General features: G+C 37.2%; 1 protein-coding gene across 12 annotated transcripts in view; it reads right to left on the bottom strand.

Annotated features, from left to right (window-relative positions):
* LRRC7 (leucine rich repeat containing 7) overlaps positions 1–19,813 on the bottom strand; it is a 552,029-nt gene that overhangs the window by 142,853 nt on the left and 389,363 nt on the right. For all 12 annotated transcript variants that reach the window (XR_006712370.1, XR_006712369.1, XR_006712368.1 and 9 more), the window contains 2 exons: positions 7,152–7,226; positions 1,035–1,179 (listed from right to left, as the gene is read on the bottom strand). Coding sequence is in view for 9 of the 12 variants with exons in the window: in XM_045477806.1 (XP_045333762.1) it covers positions 1,035–1,179; positions 7,152–7,226 (220 nt within the window). In the remaining 3 variants the exon portion in view is untranslated. The remainder of the gene's footprint in view (positions 1–1,034; positions 1,180–7,151; positions 7,227–19,813) is intronic.

Genomic DNA, 19,813 nt, shown 5'->3' with positions numbered 1-19,813 from the left:
AATAAAACTGTCAGATAAGTCTTACAATGGAATGAGTTGGAAAAATACTGTTATAGTACAGTATGTGATTATATAAATCAAAAAGTTATTAAATCTAGACAGAAAGAAATTCTAGCCTGTTTTTCAAAACTAGTATCCTCTATTAGCCTGAAGGAATATGAAAATGGAAGCAATCAAATAGTGAAGAAAAATTTGGAAAACTGCTTTATCTTCTAGCTTCCTTCTAATTAGAGTACCTAGGTGTAACTTAATTTTCAGAAGCTTTAATAAGTTCAAGAATATATGACACATTGTATTCAAAGAGTGTTTAAAAACTAACACCCAAAGTTAGGTAATTTGCTGATTATCCTCCTAAGTCCTCTCATAAATAATAGTAAGATATGTACACAAAACAGTTTACTTATTATTAAATTAGATTCTTTAGTTACCTTACTCATATAAAAATTTGTAACAAAAATGGATTGGGTGCTTGATAAATACTAACAGACATTCTCTGCTGTCATGAATCTTAACAGCATATAAAAGAAAATGCATCTTTTTTTAAATAATAGAACTACAAAGAGATTTTATATTTATTATATATTTATGTTATTTTCAGATTATAGCAGTATTATAACAGTATTGAAAATAGGATATAGCAACACTCTGTGGATAGAAGCTATTGTAATTTTATGGTGATAAAAGATGATATACATGGTTATCAAATTACTCTAAATCTAAGAAATCTACTTTTTACAGTAACATTTTACAACTTAAAAGATTTGAATTGAAAAATATATCAATTTGGTAGGATCATGTATTTTAATAGTAGAGCCTTCTTGAGTTTGACAATTATTTACCATTTCATTTTAAGATATTGGTAAAATACTATTATACCAGTAATAATGAACTTTGAATAATGAAGTTTGTAATTCATTATTATCAGTCAGGCTAACAGTATATTCCCTATATCTACTGATAAACTAAGACTACGCCAAAAAAGAAAGTTTCATATATTTCATATAAACATTCATGACACAATAGAATATTCTTACCTATAGAGTCAGGCAACTGTTGCAACATATTGGATGACAGTAAGAGGTCCTCAAGGGCTTCACATCCAGAAATTTCCATGTCAACCGTTTCTATTCTGTTTTTTGACATATCCAGGTATACCAACATCTTTAACTTCCCTATAGACTTGATAACATTGCGTAAACTCAGGATTAGTTGAGAAACTTTCACAAGACATTTGAAAGTTGTAAAAACCACAATACTGTAAAACTAATTTTAAAAGCAACTACAACAATAATATGTGTTGGTAAGAATGTCGAGAAATTATAATCCTTGTACATTGCTAGCAGGAATTTAAAATTGTGCAGCCACTTTGAAAAACAGTTTGGCCATACCTCAAAATGTTATACATAGAGTTTCCATATCACCCAGCAGTCCCTAGGTGTATACTCCAGGATGCAATATATGTCCACACAAAAACACAAACTTTAAAGCAGTATTATTCACAAGAGCCAAAAAATGGAAACAACCTAAATGCCTATCAGTTGATGAATGGATAAACAGCATGTGTTATATCCATATGTTGTACTATTATTTTGCAATACATGCAAATATATATTACAAAATGGATGAACCTTGAAAATATATGCAGTGAAAAATGCCAGTAAAAAAAAAAAAAAACAGCTGTTGCATGATTCTATTTGTATGAAATGTCCAGAATAGGCAAATCTATACAGATGGAGAGTAGATTAGGGTTTCTAGAGGTTGGGGGTAAGGGGACATGGGAATGACTTCTAATGGCTTCAGGGATTTTTTTTGGAGATAGTGCAAATGTTCTAAAATTAGATTGTGGTGATGGCTACTCAACCCGTGAGTATTATAAAAGCCACGGAATTGTATATTATAAATGGGTGAATTTTATGGTATGTGAATTATATCTCAGTACAACAGTTAAAACAAAACACAACAATCTCAAAGGTGCCACTGAATTAAATAAATTAATTAATAATAAAAAAATAAATAACAATTGTCACCCAAACAGCATATGTTGACATATTGATTCTTACACTTTCAAAAGCATAAGAAAGGGTTTAAATCCTACCAGATTCAACATTCTGTTATTCAACAGTTCTTTTTGAGAGTCTACTATGTAACAGGGCTTGTGTTATACATGGGAGACCAATCATGAATAAGTCAACTAAGTATGAGGAGAAACTTGTCATGATACAGACACAATCTGTATCCTTATGGAGCTCACAGTAGTGGAGGAAACTGTCAAACAAATAATTACAATACCCTATAATATATGCAATTAAAAAAACATGTAGAGAATGTCATAGAAGCACAGGGCTGCAAATGCCTGGAAGACACAGCTTGTCAAGGAAAGGAGAACATGGACCTAAAAGAGAAAATGACGTATACTGTTCATAGTAAAATGTGAAAAATCATGGCATGTTTGAGGAAGAGTGGGACATTTGATTTATAAGATTATAAGAAGACATGTGTTAAAAGGCCTTACGTATTATATGAGGAGATGTAAATTCTACCTTTTAAGGAAGGAAAGCTATTCAAGAGGTTTTTGTTTGTTGGTTTTGTTTTGTTGAAAAAGAGAGCATGCATGTGTGCCCCAGCGTGCCTGTGAGCACAGTGGGAGTAGGGGAGGAGCACAGATAGAGGGGAGAGAAAGAATCCCAAGCAGAATCTGTTCTGTCAGCACAGAGCCCAATGAGTGGCTCAACACCAGGAACCACGAGATCATGACCTGAGCCGAAATCAAAAGTTGGACCCTTAACTGAGTGAGGCATCCAGGTGTCTGTATTCAAGGGTTTTAAGACAAAGAATGACATGATCAGATTTGTGCTTTAAAAATCCAGCTTCAGGGAACTACAAAGGAGAGATTCTTTGATGAGAGTTGCAAAGACCCATCACAAGGATCTGGAAACAGTTTTTTTTTAAGTTTATTTATTTATTTTGAGACAGAGAGAGATAGTGTGCAAGCAGGGGAGGGCAGAGAGGGAGAGAGAATCCCAAGCAGAGTCTTCACTGACAGCCTGATGCCAGGCTTGAACTCACAAACCATGAGATCATAACCTGAGCCAAAGTCGGACACTTAACTAACTGAGCCACTCAAGTGCCCCTAGAAACAATTTAGTTGAGGAGATAAGGGCCTGAATTAAGGCAGTGGAAGTGAGGAAGAAGAAGGGATGGGCTCAAAAAAAATCAGAAGTGGAATAATTAAACTAGTAACTAGTTGCTGAGGACAGGGAAGGAACAAAGTCATACTGTGAACAGGAGTAACAGGGACCGCTTAGCTGGGACATGGAGCACAGGAGTCAGGACAAGATAAAAGTCCTCACTTTCAGTTTCTTTCAGGGCATATTTTGCAAATAAATACCCTACACATAACTGTGTTCAGTGGATCATCTGTCTGTTTAATCCACCCGTATCCATTTTAATATATTGTCTCTACTTATTTGACAGAATATAAATAAAAAAATAAATAAACTTATTACACACACAAGTACACACTTGGCACTGTGCCAAGTACTTTGGCTATATTATTTGATTTAATACTTCATATCTTTGCTTCTCAAAATGTGTTTTGCAGACCAGCAGCATTGGTACCACCTGGAAGCCTGTCAGGAACATACAGTCTTAGATCTCAGACGCACTCTGGACCTACTGAATCAGAATCTGCACTTCAACGCACAATGAAATTTCATAATTAATGTCACACAATGGGAAGCAGAGACAAGGAGAAGTTTATGAAAGAGTGTTCTTAGGATCAATACCAGTGGGAAGACAGAGAGGAGAAAGGAGGCACGGCTAGGCAGATGAAGCAGCTGAGCTGGAATGAAATCTTGAGGAACTCCTTGGGTGGCCCTTTAAGAGTCACTGAGTTGGATTGCCTGGCAGTAGTAGGGTGAGTCTAAGTAAGGATGAGGAGCCAGGCCTTTATCACTGGTCATTGGGTACAGGTCTCCCAGACTAGAGATGTGACCCTGGGTAAGGAGGTTCTTTTCAGCTGGAGCAAATCCTGAAGAAGGTGGAAAGCTGCAAACAGTATTCCCAGAAGCTCCAGGAATAGAGAGTAAGTTCTTCATTCCAGGAGGATGATTCATGACAGCAATTATTACAAATAACATTCCAAGGTTACCCCATTAATGAGGGGTGGAGCTAAAACTCAAATCACTTTTCTCAGATTACAGACCACAAAGCCTATTGATTATATCAGCAGTCACTGACCTCTAACTCCCTAATTAACCCAGCATATATCTCTAGGTCTGTGACCTCACGCCCCATGGAGGCACAGAATGTGCGAAGTCTTGGAATAGATGAATAGTTGCTAGACTAGGAACTGAGTACTTTGGGTGAGTGAAGCCAGAGGGCTGAATTCTCCCTACACCTGGAAATATGTCACTTGGAAAAATACTGTCACTTTACTTATAGATTCCCACCCTAAGGAGCTATTATGATACCATAACCATTCTTCTCTTCTGGTGAGCAAGGAAGGAATGATGTGTGTGTGTGTTGGGGGGGGGCTCTTTTTTGTTCTTTCATCATGAGGAAATTTCTTTACTCTTTGAAGCCCCCTTCATTGTTATTTCCAGCACAACTCAATATTTTGGTGTGAAGTTTCTAAACATCATTTTTAGAAGCAAAACAACGCTTTGGTGTTTATTTTTGAGTCTTTCTAAACCCTCACTTTCAAACACCTTATAAAAGCAATAGTAGCCTGCGGTGATAAAGACCTTTGAAGTCTAATGTCTCAGAATCCTTGGGGATATTGAATGTTGCTCCAACATCTCTCGATACAGAGGGCTCTATAAGTGAGCAGTAGATAGTAAAAGAAAAAAGTAAAAGCCATCACAAAAGAAGATACTGGAGTTTGTTTAAAAATAAATACTGATTCAATGCATTGTTTAGTCACATTTTGGTTGATTGATCTTAGAGTGACAGTGAACAAGATAGCTATGTAGAAGACTAACTTCTGATCATTATCTCCTTTCTTCTCTGATTTATGAAAAATGGAGTAGTAAAATGATAGCTCAGGCTTCCAAAAGTATTTTAAAAGTATGTTACTTTAATGTACAATGATACATGAACTAATAATAAGATGATCTTGCTTTTTTCCCTGGGTCTTATAACACTAAATATTTAGGATTAATCATTCTGTGAAACTGATAGACTGGCTAGTTTAAGGCTACATTCAAGATTAGTCTCTCAAAGACATGTGTTTCTAGGTCCTTGCATAACAACTATTTGCCAGCACAGACATTCAGAAAGCCATGCCTCTTTATGGCAGGGAGGTGGGGGTATTCCCACAAGGAATAAAATAAAATATAAAAACTCAAGTGTACTAAAGTGAGAAATCTACGTAAAGCAGTATATAAGAAAAATCTATTCTCACAACACTTATCTGTTCACAGACGGTTTCAACACTACTTTTCCATTTAGATAAAAAGCTTACTAAACAATATGAGGTCTGAATTGATTGTTAAGGTTGGATTTTGGAAATGTAATGACTATGAAAAATAAGATGAACCTAATTCTCATCTGTGCCCTTTGTCGATTCTCTAAGCAGCAGGATTTTGGAGCTTGAGAATGAACAACAGCCCCTGGTGTTGGTTTGAATTACACTTCCACTATTTACTGGCTGCGTGACCTTGGGCCAGTTTCTTATTCTTTCTGTTTCAGTTTATCATCTGTAACATGGGGATAGTAGGAAACCCTACTTCATAGGCTTATTATGAGGACTCAAGGAGTATCTATTTGTAAAACATCTAGCATTTATCATGAGTTAGGCATTATCTAGGTGTTTTTGAATTAGTAAATATATTGAAGAAGCGGGTATAGACTTTTCTGATTAGATATACATTCCAATTTCTCAATCTCTGCACAGGGAATTGGTGAGTGTCTTACCTGTGTTGCCCCAGGATTTGTACATACTTTGGCTATGGCACAAATTGGGCTCTATTACATGTAGTGGAATCTAGATCTGTCTCTCCTGTTATGTGTGAGCTCCTCAAACAAATGTATTCAAGGTCATTGAATATATTATCTTTGTAGCTCTAACATTAGCATGGTTTCTGGTTCATAGAGGTGTATTTGTAAACGGTTTTTGAATAAATCAATATATAAAAGATGTGCATGCTTTTTTGTTTTGTGTCTATGATGATAGTATAAATGTATTCTTTTGATAACAGAAGAAAGTATTTTTTTCCTTAATCTTTTGCCAGATTTTCTCTTTTATGTGGTCTCATGCTTGTTCAAAAGAGAAACACTTCTTGTTCTTGTTGCTTTTGCAATTATTTTAAGGAATTTTTAATGTCAAGTCAAAAGAAGAATAAAATTGGCTTTGGGAACACACATCAAAATCTCAGTGGCTGAAGAGTTATTATAAATCCAGCTGCCCTGGCTACTCAGCCCAATTGTGGTTGACGTGTGTGTGTGTGTGTGTGTGTGTGTGTGTGTACTTGCTTATTTGACTGCATGTGTTATGAGTGGCAAGAGGCAATGTTTTTATTGGAAGCCACTATTTCACTGAGTGGGAAAGGCTAAATACTCAAACTCAATGAGTTAACTGGTAAACCTACTACTTTGGAGATATTACTGGATTGTCTGTGTGTTAGTAGAAAAAAAATGGACTCTAGTTGAACTTTCTATTTTTAACACCTGATAATTTGCCATTTACCATTTCGAAAATTCAAATGGGTTCTAATGGAAATCACCCAAACTGAGAGAAAGATTTTTATTTTGCGGAAAAGCTCTAACATAAGCAGAAACTATTATCTAGTTACCTATACGAATAAGTTTGATTTTGCAAAAATAAGACTTGGTATTATATGTAGCATTTTCTTTTTCAGTATATAACAATATAACTTTCTCAGTTTTAAAAATCGGTATGTGGAGATATGAAAAATATAATCCTAAGAGAACAAGAGAATCTTTCATACATTTCGTATACCTATACTATTTACAAAAGGTATGTGAAATACAAAAAATAAACAAACAAACTAGTGAAAAAACACTTGGTAACCAACAAATGGTTTATTGTGAAAGGCAAACACTGATATTTATATAATAAGATTATTATTCATTACCATTAATATATAGCACAGATGCTAGACAATGTGGCATAATAAAAACTTACATACCCCAGGTAGCACTTGTAATGCATTATTATCCATCCATAACTCCCTTAAATTTTGTATTTGATCCAGAACTTCAGGCTAGAAGAGAGGTAGGGAGAAAGACAACACAATTAGTCTTTTCTTAGCACAATAGAAGTGTAATTTCTTGAATCTGGAAACTTTATTTGGGAATCTAATGTTAATCCTTTAAGAAGTTCTAAGTTTAACAGACTTTCATCAAAACTGAGAGTCCCTCGTATAGCTAACTTAGAACTCATCTGGAAACAATCAGAACAACAGTAATAAAAATTAAAATCTATAACTCTCTCTTAACACCTTACAATGATCCTTTGTAGCATTTATTACACTCTAATTACTCAATGTGTCTGTCTTCTTCACTAAAATATAAGCTTTTGAAGGGCAGAGCAATGTTTGTTTTTTTCATCTTTATTGTTTTTTTAATTTTAATTTTTGTTTTTTTTTAATTTTATATTTTATTTTTTAAAATTTACATCCAAATTAGCATATAGTGCAACAATGATTTCGGGAGTAGATTCCTTAGTGCCCCTTACCCATTTAGTCCATCCCCCCTCCCACAACCCCTCCAGTAACCCTCAGTTTGTTCTCGTATTTATGAATCTCTTCTGTTTTGTCCCCCTCCCTGTTTTTATATTATTTTTGTTTCCCTTCCCGTATGTTCATCTGTTTTGTCTCTTAAAGTCCTGATATGAGTGAAGTCATATGATTTTTGTCTTTCTTTGATTGACTAATTTCACTTAGCATAATACCCTCCAGTTCCATCCATGTAGTTGCAAATGGCAAGATTTCATTCTTTGTGATTGCTGAGTAATACTCCATTATGTATATATATATACATATACATACATATATATATACACACACCTCATCTTCTTTATCCATTATCCATATATATATATATACACACACCTCATCTTCTTTATCCATTCATCCATCGATGGACATTTGGGCTCTTTCCATACTTTGGCTATTGCTGATTAGTGCTGCTATAAACATGGAGGTGCATGTGTCCCTTCAAAACAGCACACCTGTATCCCGTGGATAAATGCCTAGTAGTACAATTTCTGGGTCATAGGGTAGTTCTATTTTTAGTTTTTTGAGGAACCTCCATCTGTTTTCCAGAGTGGCTGCACCAGCTTGCATTCCCATGTTTATTTTTTATCACTATTCCTCACATCCCCATTGCTTGCCATGGTACTTGACACACAATAGGTTTTTATCATGAGTATGTGTTAGAGCCTTACACACAATTGCCCCCTCCCCCACTGTCCCAGGCATTGCATTACTGAGATATGATGATAGTATGAATCAGACCCACTCATTTCTTATCTCTTCATTTACTCAGCAAATTTTGATTTGTTGAACAGTGGGGATGCCTACTATGGTAAGGCACAGTGTACGATCCACAGTTATTCAAACTCAGTTACTGCCTTGAAGTAACTGATGATCTAATTGAGCAGACAAATGCATATAAATAGCAGAAACAGAAGGTAGCATATGGGAGAAAAGAATAATGTAGAGAAGTTCAGAGAAAGGAGAGAGAGAATATGATCAAGGTGTAACACATAGTGCATAATGAAATTTCAATTCCCAAATTGAAGCATTCTCTAAATTGTACCTCATGGGCAGCAGACTATATGGAAAGGTTAGAGGCTGCTATTGCTACCATCATCATCTTTTTATTCGTGATGACCTTTTTCTGATTTCTCTCTAGAAATTATCCTATTTAGGCCACCAGCTTCCCTTGAAGTTGATTCCTTCCAGGAGGGAAGTGAGGAAGGCCTAAGCTAATTGGTGCATAGTATTCACCTGGCCACAGGGTTGGCTGGAGGATGGGAACATGATCCATTCAGAGCAGTTGAGAAACAATGTTTCTTTCACTGAGGCTTCAGGGGAAAAGAGTTGCTCTTCCCTGCTGGATTAGAAACTGGAAGGGGACAGCCCTGGGAGCTTCAGGTGTGAAGAAAAGGGGAAGGCTGTTTCAGTTAAGAGATGGATCCTGATGACATCATATTAGGCCAAAATTAAGCCACACCTGAAATCAGATGTTTTGTCTTTTTCAACTGAAAAAAAAATTATCACTGAAACAAAGTACAACCATAGTTCAGTAAACTTTGAGACCTACTTAGGAAAATTAGTGTATTTTATAGAATAATAGTGTGAAAGAATGGAATTGTATATATGTTAAGATGAGAATATTGGTAATCGTGGGCAAGCAGAAGTTATGTACACACATCTTTGACACATTAGAAGGGCTTCAGAAACTGCTAGGACTAGTTTGGAAAGAGGCTCTGATACCTTTAGCTTGCAATTGCAATTAAACATGGTACTATTCCTTGGAGAAATTCCATTTACAACAAAGATCAAAATCTAAAGTTAGAGAGTGGCATTCAGCTGTGGACTCAGAGGCATGTGTGAATAAGTGTGGGGGATTTTTTTTGTGTAGGAAAATATTCCTACTTTTACTAACACCAATAGCAGACAGGCAGTGAACTACTCCAACTGTATAATAAGCTGGGCAAGGATGGAAAACATAAATCAAGTCGTAGGAAGCACACTCTGATGCGCAGAGACTTTGAAGCAGAGGGCTGGCTAGGAATAGTCAGGACAGTTGGAAAACATCAGTCATATGGTGCAGATTTTCCTACACCCAGGCACCATGCAGACTTTATGAAAAGAGATAAGAGTTGCGTACTGGAAACTTCAATACATCCTTATGTATGTGATAAGATGGAGATTAATTTATAAACTTCGAATGGTGAACATTACTCAAGATAAACTCTATTGTGCTGTGGTAACAAATTAATCCCCAAATCTCAGTGGTTTAACACCACAGGCTTACTTCCCACTCTCACTACATCCAGTGTCATGGGTTGCCACCATCTCAAGACTTCCAGAAGAGCCAAAGCAGAGAAGACAGTATAGAAAACTAGTCATTGCTCTTAAAGATCTCAGACTAGAAGGGACATATATCACTTCTGATTATATCTAATTATCTAGACTATTTCTATGGCCTCAAGTTTAAGAAAGCCTAAGAAATATAAGAGAAATTCATGAATTATTTGGTGAACACTACTGTCCCTGCTACATGGTGACACCATATATATAAAAAAAAAGAATGGCAAGAATGGATACATAGTACTTCAATAAGTCAGTTATCCCTTCATTCAGTAAGTACTTATTAAACATCACCTAAGTTCTAGGCATTACACTAGAGTCATAATGCATGGTGTGGTCTCTGTCCTCAAGAAAGTCATGGTCTATTTCTGCAGCAAATACGCAAAAAGCAAATACATGGCATTATGGGAAAATGAAGAAAGGGGAACCTATATGCCCTTGTAATGAGGAAGCCACAAAACTATTCATGGAGCTCAGATGAGAAGGAGTTGGTCAGTAAAGAGGAGAGAAGAGGAAGCACATTTTAGCCAGAAGCAGAGAGATGAGAAATAGCATGATGTATGAATGGCAACAGGCGCTTTGCTTTACTGGGCTGTTAAGTTTGAAATAGAGTGAGTAGTAGAAAATGAGGCTAACAAAAGAGGGTGGGGTCTGTGAAGGTCTCATGTTTTGTTAGGGAGGTAGAACTTTATTACATGGGTGAAGGAACATCACTAAAAGATTTTTAATAGGAAGTGATTGTGGCAGATAGGTGTTATATATATATAACTATCCTGTTGGAAAAAGGAAAAGAAAACAAAAACAGGAAATCCTAATAGGGCTAGTTACGAAAGAGATAATGAGGACTAAAGATAAAAAAGTTGAATTCAAAAAACACTTAGACAATGAAAACAATAGGATTTGGTGACTTAATATAGGAGTGAGAGTGAGGGTCATGCACGTCCCCCAGTTTCCCAGCACCGGTAGTTGCCACCAATGGAGATGCAGAATATCGGGCTGGAAACATATGAGAGAGACTGAATTTAGTGTTTTTTTTTCTCAAAGATTTTATTTAAGTTAAAGTTAGTTAACATATAGCGTAGTATTGGTTTCAAGAGTAGAATTTAGTGATTCATCACTTACATACAACACCTAGTGCTTATTATAACAAGTGCCCTCCTTAATGCCCACCACCCATTTAGCCCATCCCCTGACTTATTTTCCCTCCGGTAACCCTGTTTGTTCTCTATATTTAAGAGTCTTTTATAGTTTGACTCCCTCTCTGTTTTTATCTCATTTTATTTTTCATTCCATTCCCCTGTGTTCATCTGTTTTGTTTCCTAAATTCCACTGAGTGAAATCATATGGTATTTGTCTGTCTCTAACTGACTTATTTCACTTAGCATAATACACTCTAGCTCTGTCTACTTCATTGCATATATATACATACACATTACATCTTCTTTATTCATTCATCAGTTTGTGGACATTTGGGTTTTTTTCCATACTTTCGTTGTTGTTGATAGTGCTACTATAAACAATGGGGTGCATGTGCCCCCTTTGAGTCAGAATTTTTGTATCCTTTGGAGAAATACCTAGTGGTGCAATTGCTGGGTTGTAGGGTAGGTCCAGTTTTAGCTTTTTGAGGAACTGCCATACTATTTTCCAGAGTGGCTGCACCAGTTTGCATTCCTACCAACATTGTAAGAAGGTTCCATTCCTTTTCTGTGCAAACTTGCAAACATCTGTTGTTTCCTGAATTGTTAATTTTAGCCATTCTGACAGGTGTGAGGTGGTATCTCATTGTGGTTTTGATTTGTATTTCCCTGATGATGAGTGATGTTGAACATTTTTATGTGTCTGTTAGCCATTTGGTATGTTTTCTTCTGAGAAATGTCTGCTTATCTTCTGCCCATTTCTTAACTGGATTAATTCTTTTTAGGGTGTTAAATTTGATAAGTTCTTTGTAAATTTTGGATTCTAGTCCTTTATCCGACATGTCATTTGCAAATATCTTCTCCCATTCCATAGATTGCCTTTTAGTTTTGTTGATTGTTTCCTTCACTGTGCAGAAGGTTTTTAACTTGACGATGTCTCAATAGTTCATTTTTGCTTTTGTTTCCCTTGCCTTCAGAGACATGTCTAGTAAGAAGTTGTTGTGGCTGAGGTCAAAAAGGTTGCTGCTGGTGTTCTCCTTTAGGATTCTGATGGCTTCCTGTCTCACATTTAGGTCTTGCATCCATGTTGTCTTTATTTTTGTGCATGGTGTAAGAAAATGGTCCAGGTTCATTCTTCTGAATGTAACTGTCCCGTTTTCCCAACACCATTTGTTGAAGAGACTGTCTTTTTTTTCCATTGGATATTCTTTCCTGCTTTGTTGAAGATTAGTTGACCATACATTTGTGGGTCCATTTCTGGGTTCTCTATTCTGTTTCATTGATCTATGTGTCTGTTTTGGTGCCAGTACCATACTGTCTTGATGATTACAACTTTGTAATACAGCTTGAAGTCCAGAATTATGATGCCTCCCACTTTGCTTTTCTTTTTCAACATTACTTTGGCTGTTTGGGGTCTTTTCTGGTTCCATACAAATTTTAGAATTGTTGGCTCTAGTTCTGTGAAAACTGCTGGTGTTACTTTGATAGGGATTGCACTGAATGTGCAGATTGCTTTGGGTAGTATAGGCATTTTAACAATATTTGCTCTTCCAACCCATGAGCATGGAATGTTTTTTCACTTCTTTGTGTCTTCAATTTTGTTAATAAGTGTTCTATAGTTTTCAGAGTACAGATCTTTTACCTCTTTGGTTAGGCTTATTCCTAGGTATCTTACGGTTTTTGGTGCAATTGTAAATGGGATCGATTCCTTGATTTCTCTTTCTGTGGCTTCATTTTTGGTGTATAAAAATGCAACAGCTTTCTGTAGATTGATTTTATATCCTAAGACTTTTCTGAATTCATGTATCAGTTTTAGCAAAAAAATTTTTTGTAGTCTTTTGGGTTTACAACATAGAGAACTATGTCGTCTATGAATAATGAAAGTTTAACTTCCTTGCCAGTTTGGATGCCTTTAATTTATTTTTGTTGTTTGATTACTGAGGCTAGGACTTCCAGTACTATGCTGAACAACAGTGGTCAGAGTGGACATCCTTGTTGCGTTCCTGACCTTAGGGGAAAAGCTGTCTTTTTCCCCATTGAGGATGATACTAGCTGTGGGCCTTTTGTATATGGTCTTTGTGATGTTGAGGTATGCTCCTTCTAGCCCTACTTTCTTGATTTTTTTTTTGTATCAAGAAAGGCTGCTGTATTTTGTCAAATGCTTTGTCTCCATCTATTGAAAGATTCATAAGGTTCTTATCCTTTCTTTCATTAATGTGATGTATCATGTTGATTGATTTGCAGATATTGAACCACCCTTGCAGCCCAGAAATAAATCCCACTTGATCATGGCAAATAATTATTTTAATGTACTGTTGGATTTGATTTGCTAGTATCTTTTTGAGAATTTTTGCATTGGTGTTCATCAGGGATATTGGTCTGTAATTCTCCTTTTTAGTGGGGTCTTTGGTTTTGGAATCAAGGTAATTCTGGCCTCATAGAGTGAGTTTGGAAGTTTTCCTCTCAATCTTATTTTCTTGGGCAGTTTCAGAATAGGTATCAACTCTTCTTTAAATGTCTGGCATGGGAAGCCATCTGGTCCTGTACTCTTGTCTGTTGGGAGATTTTTGATTACTGATTCAATTTCTTTGCTGGTTATGGGTCTGTTCAAATTTTCCATTTTTTCCTGTTTAATTTTGGTAGTTTACATGTTTCTAGGAATTTATCCATTTTTTCCAGAATGCACAATCTGTTGGCATATAATTAATTGCTCATAATAGTCTCTTATAATTGTTTATATTTCTTTATATTTTTGTGGTGTTGGTTGTAATCTCTCCTTTTTCATTCTTGATTTTATTTATTTGGATCCTTTCTCTTTTTTTTTTTGATAAGTCTGGCTAAAGATTTATCAATTTTGTTAATTCTTTCAAAGAAGCAACTCCTAGCTTTGTTGATTTGTTCTGTTTTTTTTTTTTTAATTTCTATATCATTTATTTCTGCTCTGATCTTTATTAATTCCTTTATGCTCATTTTAGGTTTTATTTTCTGTCCTTTTCCAACTCCTAAAAGTGTAAAATTAGGTTGTGTATTTGAGACTTTTCTTGCTTCTTAATAAATGCCTATATTGCTACATACTTCCCTCTTATGACTGCCTTTACTGCATCCTAAAGGTTTTGGACTGTGGTGTTTTCATTTTCATTTGCTTCCATGTATTTGTAAATTCCTTCTTTATTTCCTTTTAAATGTTTATTTATTTATATTGAGGAGGGAGGGGCAGAAGAGAGGGAGAGAGAGAATCCAAGCAGACTTTGTTTTGTCAGCACAGAGCCCAAAGTGGGGCCCAAACCCATGAATCATGAGATCATGACCTGAGCTGAAATCAAGAGTTGTATGCTTAACTGACTGAGCCACCCAGGCACCCCTAATTTCTTCTTTAATTTTCTGGTTAACCTATTCATTCTTTAGTAGGATGTTCTTTAACCTCCACGTGTTTGTGGTCTTTCCACATTTTTTCTTGTGGTTGACTTTGTTTCATAGCATTGTGGTCTGATAATATGTGTGGTATGATCTCAACCTTTTTGTACTGGTTGAAGGCTGATTTGTGACCCAGTATGTGATCTCTTCTGGAGAACATTACATGTGCACTTGAAAAGAATGTGCATTCTACTGCTTTAGGATAAAATGTTCTGAATGTATCTGTTAAGTCCATCCAGTCCAGAATGTCATTCAAAGCTACTGTTTCCTTGTTGATTTCCTGCTTAGATGATCTGTCCATTGTTGTAAGTGGGGTGTTAAAGTCTCCTGTTACTATTGTATTATTATCAATGAATTTCAAGTTTGTTATTAATTGATTTACACATTTGGCCTCTTTCAAGTTGGGGGCATAAATACTTAATAGTGTTAGATCTACTTTTTTTTTTGAGAAAGAGAGAAAGCAGGGAAGGGGCCAAGGAAGAGGGAGAGAGAAAATCTTAAGCAGGCTTTATGCCCAGTGTGGAGCCTGATGCAGGGTTCAATCTCATGACCATGAGACCTGAACCAAAATCAAGAGTGGATACTTAACTGACTGTGCCACCCAGGCACCGCTAAATCTTCTTGTTCAATAGACCCCTTTATTATCATATAGTGCTCTCCTTCATCTCTTACTATAGTCTTTTGTTTAAAATCTAGTTTGTCTGATATAAATATGGTTACTCCAGCTTTCTTTTGATGTCTATTAGCATGTCCTCACTTTCAAACTGGAGGTGTCTTTGGGTCTAAAACCAATCTCTTAGGGGGTGCCTGGGTGGCTCAGTCAGTTGGGCATCTGACTTCAGCTCATGATCTCATAGTTTGTGGATTCGAGCCCCATGACGGGCTCTGTGCTGACAGCTCGGAGCCTGGACCCTGCTTCAGATTCTGTGTCTCCCTCTCTCTCTCGCTGCCTCTCCCCTGCTCCCACTATGTCTACCAAGAAAATAAACATTAAAAAAAAAAATGAATCTCCTGTAAGCAGCCTATCAATAGGTCTTGTTTTTTTTTTTTTTTTTCATCAATTCTGACACCTTGTCCTTTGATTATTTAGTCCATTTGTATTCAGAGTTGTTATTGATAGATCATGGAAACTCTATCTCTCTTTCTATTCTTAATGACAGCCTTGCTGGATAAAGTATTCTTCACTGCATATTTTTCCCATTTAGTACATTGAATGTATCATGCCTGCCAAGTTTCTGTGGCCTGCCAAGTTTCTGTGGACAGGTCTGCTGCTAACCCTATGTCTCAACCCTTGTAGATTAAGGACCTTTTGTCCTTAACTTCTTTCATAATTATCTCTTTATCTTTTTATTTCTCAAGTTTCACTATGATGTCTTGATGTTGACCTGTTTGGTTTTTTTAATTTTTTATTTTGAGGGGAGTTCTCTGTGCCTCTTGAACTTGGATGCCTGTTTCCTTCCCCATATTAGGGAGGTTCTCAGCTATATTTTATTGAAGTAAACCTTCTGCCCCTTTTTCTTGCTCTTCTTCTGGGACTCCTATAATATGGATATTATTGCATTTAATGGAATCATAGAGTTCTCTAAGTTTATATTCATGATCTAATAGTTTTATTTCCCTCTTCTTTTCAGCTTCATTATTTTCCATAATTTTTTCTTCTATATCACTTATTAGCTCCTCTGATTCTTCCATCTTCATTGTGATTAAAACTAGTCAGTTCTGCATCTCAGTTATGGTATGGCATTTTTTATTTTAGCCTGCCTAGTTTTCAGGTCTTTTATCTCTGCAGCAAGTTTTCTTTGATGTCTTCTATGCTGCTTTCAAGCCCAGCGAGTATTCTTATGATTGCTGTTCTGAATTCTTGTTCAGATGTATTGATTGTATCTCTTTTGAGTAAATCCCTGGCTATGATTTCTTCTTGATTTTCTTTTGGGGAGAATTCCTCTGTCTTTTCATTTTGTCTAGGTTTCTGTCTTTTACATGTTATGAAAGCTTGTTATATTTCCTGCTCTTGAGAGTACTGCTATGTTAAGAAGGTGTCATACACTATCCAGGGCCTGTTACTTCAGGAAGTGTTTCTGGTGTATGCTGTATGCACTCTGCTGTTGTGTTTTGGCTGCTCTTTCCCACAGGCCAGTCCTCTGCAGAGCTCCTCCTTGCTTGCAGTGTGGAGTGTTTGGACTTTTAACGAGGTGCGCTTTTATTTGTTTGTTACAATATGCCTGATTAAAAATTATAAAGAATACAATAAAAAAAAAAGAAAAAAGCCTGATCCTAGAAAGAGAAAAGGAAAAGAAACTAAACAAAGAATTAAATTAAAAAAACTGTAAGCCTGGTTCTAAAGGAAAATAAAGTTAAAAAAGAAGACTGATCCAAAAAAAGAGAAAAGGCAATGAATAAACAAACAAAAAACTATAAGCCTGATTCCAAAGAAGAAGAAAAAGAAGAAAAAGAAAAAGAAAAAAAAAAGCCTGGTACTATTTCACCAGAACCGAAGCTGATGCTTTGGAATACTCTATAATCAGTAGACTTGGTGAATGGCGTGGGGTGGGGAGAGCTGTGCTGGTCCTCTAAGGGAGAGGCTCACAATCAGACTTGCCCTAGCAAAGATGTCTCTGAAGAACACAGGGGGGCAGGGTTTGGTGTACGTGGCTTCAGTCTCTACTGGAGGCACTGTGTTGCTCACTGAAGTCCCACCCTGCTGGTGAATGGTGTCACCCTGCTCTCTTATCCCTGGAGATGGAAGCTCATGACTGTCACTGGTCGGGAAGCCCATCCAAAAAAGCAAACAATCTCTCCCTCTTGTGTCCCAGGCTTCTGTCGGATTCCAGCCCTCACCATCTGCCCTGGCTATTGGCATGCCCAGTGCCACAGTTCTCGTGTGCTTTATCTCTGGTGTGCAGCTGGGATTCAAAACTCCAAATATTAAAGAATGTGGCATGGTGCACACCTGCTCCTCTCCTCTAGAGGAGAGCTTCACTTTGCTGTATCTGGTGCCATTTTGTCCCAGAAAAGCAGTCGCAGGGCTACACAGGTGCGTGGAGTTTATGGTGAATCACAATGAAAAGCTTCAAACAGATTATCTGCCCTCTGCATGTGCTTCCGTCCCTTGCTGCTGAATGTCTGCTCAATGGTGCCCACTGGGTCTTTTGTCTTTAGAGAAGCAATATATCCTCTTCCAAATGTACTCCAGGAAGGGTAGTATTCTCTCCCAGTGCGACCTAGTGGATCCCTACACCAAGCTGTCTGCTCCCTGGCCTCTGCCCTCCTTTCCAGGAGTACTGCTGCCCACCTGGCTTGACTCTGGTGAATGGCATGGACTTTGAAAACCTCAGAATTTAGGGGTGCCTGAGTGGTTCAGTCATTTGGGTGACCAATTTCGGCTCAGGTCATGATCTCATGGTTAGTGGGTTCAAGCCCTGCACTGCACCCTGTGCTGACAGCTCAGAGCCTGGAGCCTGCTTTGGATTCTGTATCTCCCTCTCTCTCTGCCCTTCCCCATTTGCTTTGTCTCTCTCTCTCTCTCTCTCAAAAATAGATAAACATTAAAAATAAATTTTAAAAAACCTCAGAATTGAACTCCATTGTTTGCAAAGACTTGCGATAATCAGTTCCTCTTGATTCCTCAATCAATGGTTTTGGAAAGATGTTTTTCTTGTATGAACCCAATGCGCGGCTCTCTCTCCTCTTCCCCTTTCTTCTCTCTCTTCTCTGTCCATGGAAAGGGCTCCCTCCCTTCTGCGGCACCACAGCTTCCCCCCACCCCCCCCCCACCCTAATTCACATCTCTGTACCTCATAACCACCATATTTTCTCTCTCTAATTTTGCAGATTTTTCTCTTAATCCTCAAATCAATTCCCTAGGTGTGCAAAGTGATTTGATGTTAATCTACTTGTGTTCAAGGGACAAGGCAAGCCCAGGGTCCCCCCACTATTCTGCCATCTTAACTCTCTCCTCTGAAATAAGTTTTGACCATGATTAGATTTAGGTTACTGTGAGATACTGTTGGAGATGTCCAGGAATCAGTTAACTACTAAAATCTGAAGGTTGGGGAATAGGTCTGAGCAAGTATAAATACATGTGGATGAGTTCCCTATGGGAGAATGTGAGGAAACCAGAGGTACAGCTGACTGAGAGAAGAACCTTGGGTAACATTAACACTCGAGAGCTGAAAACAGGAAGAGCAAACTCAAAAGAAGGCAAGAGGGCATAGAGTCCAGGAGAGAAAGAGGTTACTAAAATCCAATGAATTGAGTTGTGTTAAGGAATAAGGAAGTGTGAATAAAAGTATCATTTACAGGAGAGATGTCCAGTGAAATAAGAGACTGAAACTGTCCACTTAATTTTGGAAATAGTAGTATAATGGTAACCTTAGTGATAGAGAGAAATTGAGGGGCTATGAAGAAATTGAAGAAGTCAAGGGGAAAGAAAGCTGATAAGAAGATACTAGTAAAGACAGGCAGATTAAAGACAGATAAGATGGTATAAAATTAATTAAGTAAATTCTAAAAGGTGGCAAATAAGTGAAATTGATAACAGAAGAGGAGAAGCTGGCCTTGAATAGAAGTAGGACATCTCTTTCACTGAGACTCCAGGGAAGATGGTAAAGGTGGTGTGGTTGTAGGTGGGCTTGACTGGGGAAAGGCTGAAAGTGGAAATAGGGCATGTGTGAAAGTCTCAAAGTTTCTTGATGAAGTAGAGAGAAAAGTAACCTGTTGAGCAGGAGGGGTCAAGCAATTTGTACACATACAGCATTTGGGGAGAATGGTACACACTGGCATAGTTTGAGGGGAGTCAAAGAGGAAGGTAAGGGCAATCAAAAGAGTCCTGTCAATGATAATTATTTTAACTTTTTTGGGGGCCATGTGGGGGCTGAAGTCTAAAAAAATAAAAGAAGAAGCAAGAGACTTCAGATTTCCAATGAGGTCAGTGAGGAATGTAGTAGAAATGACGCATTGAGAGAAATAGGAGGATAAAAAATTGGAATGAGAGCAGGAGTTAGGAGTTTAAGATTTCTCAAGTGGTTCCAGGCAATGATAGACTTGAAGCTGGAACTTTGGGTAGTATGAAATCTTGATGTGTAGGCAGGGGAGGATGCTGTGGGAGCATAAGGCCTTGCATGGTCTCTAAAACTTTGGGTAGGCTTTGATGCACTGTATAACTTGGTCCCTTGGCTGTGTCAGATAAAGTGGCAGATA

The sequence above is a fragment of the Leopardus geoffroyi genome, chromosome C1 (assembly GCF_018350155.1).
Source record: "Leopardus geoffroyi isolate Oge1 chromosome C1, O.geoffroyi_Oge1_pat1.0, whole genome shotgun sequence".
NCBI lineage: Eukaryota > Metazoa > Chordata > Mammalia > Carnivora > Felidae > Leopardus > Leopardus geoffroyi.
The sequence above is the reverse complement of the archived record's forward strand: the minus strand, read 5'-3'. Positions and strand labels throughout refer to the sequence as shown.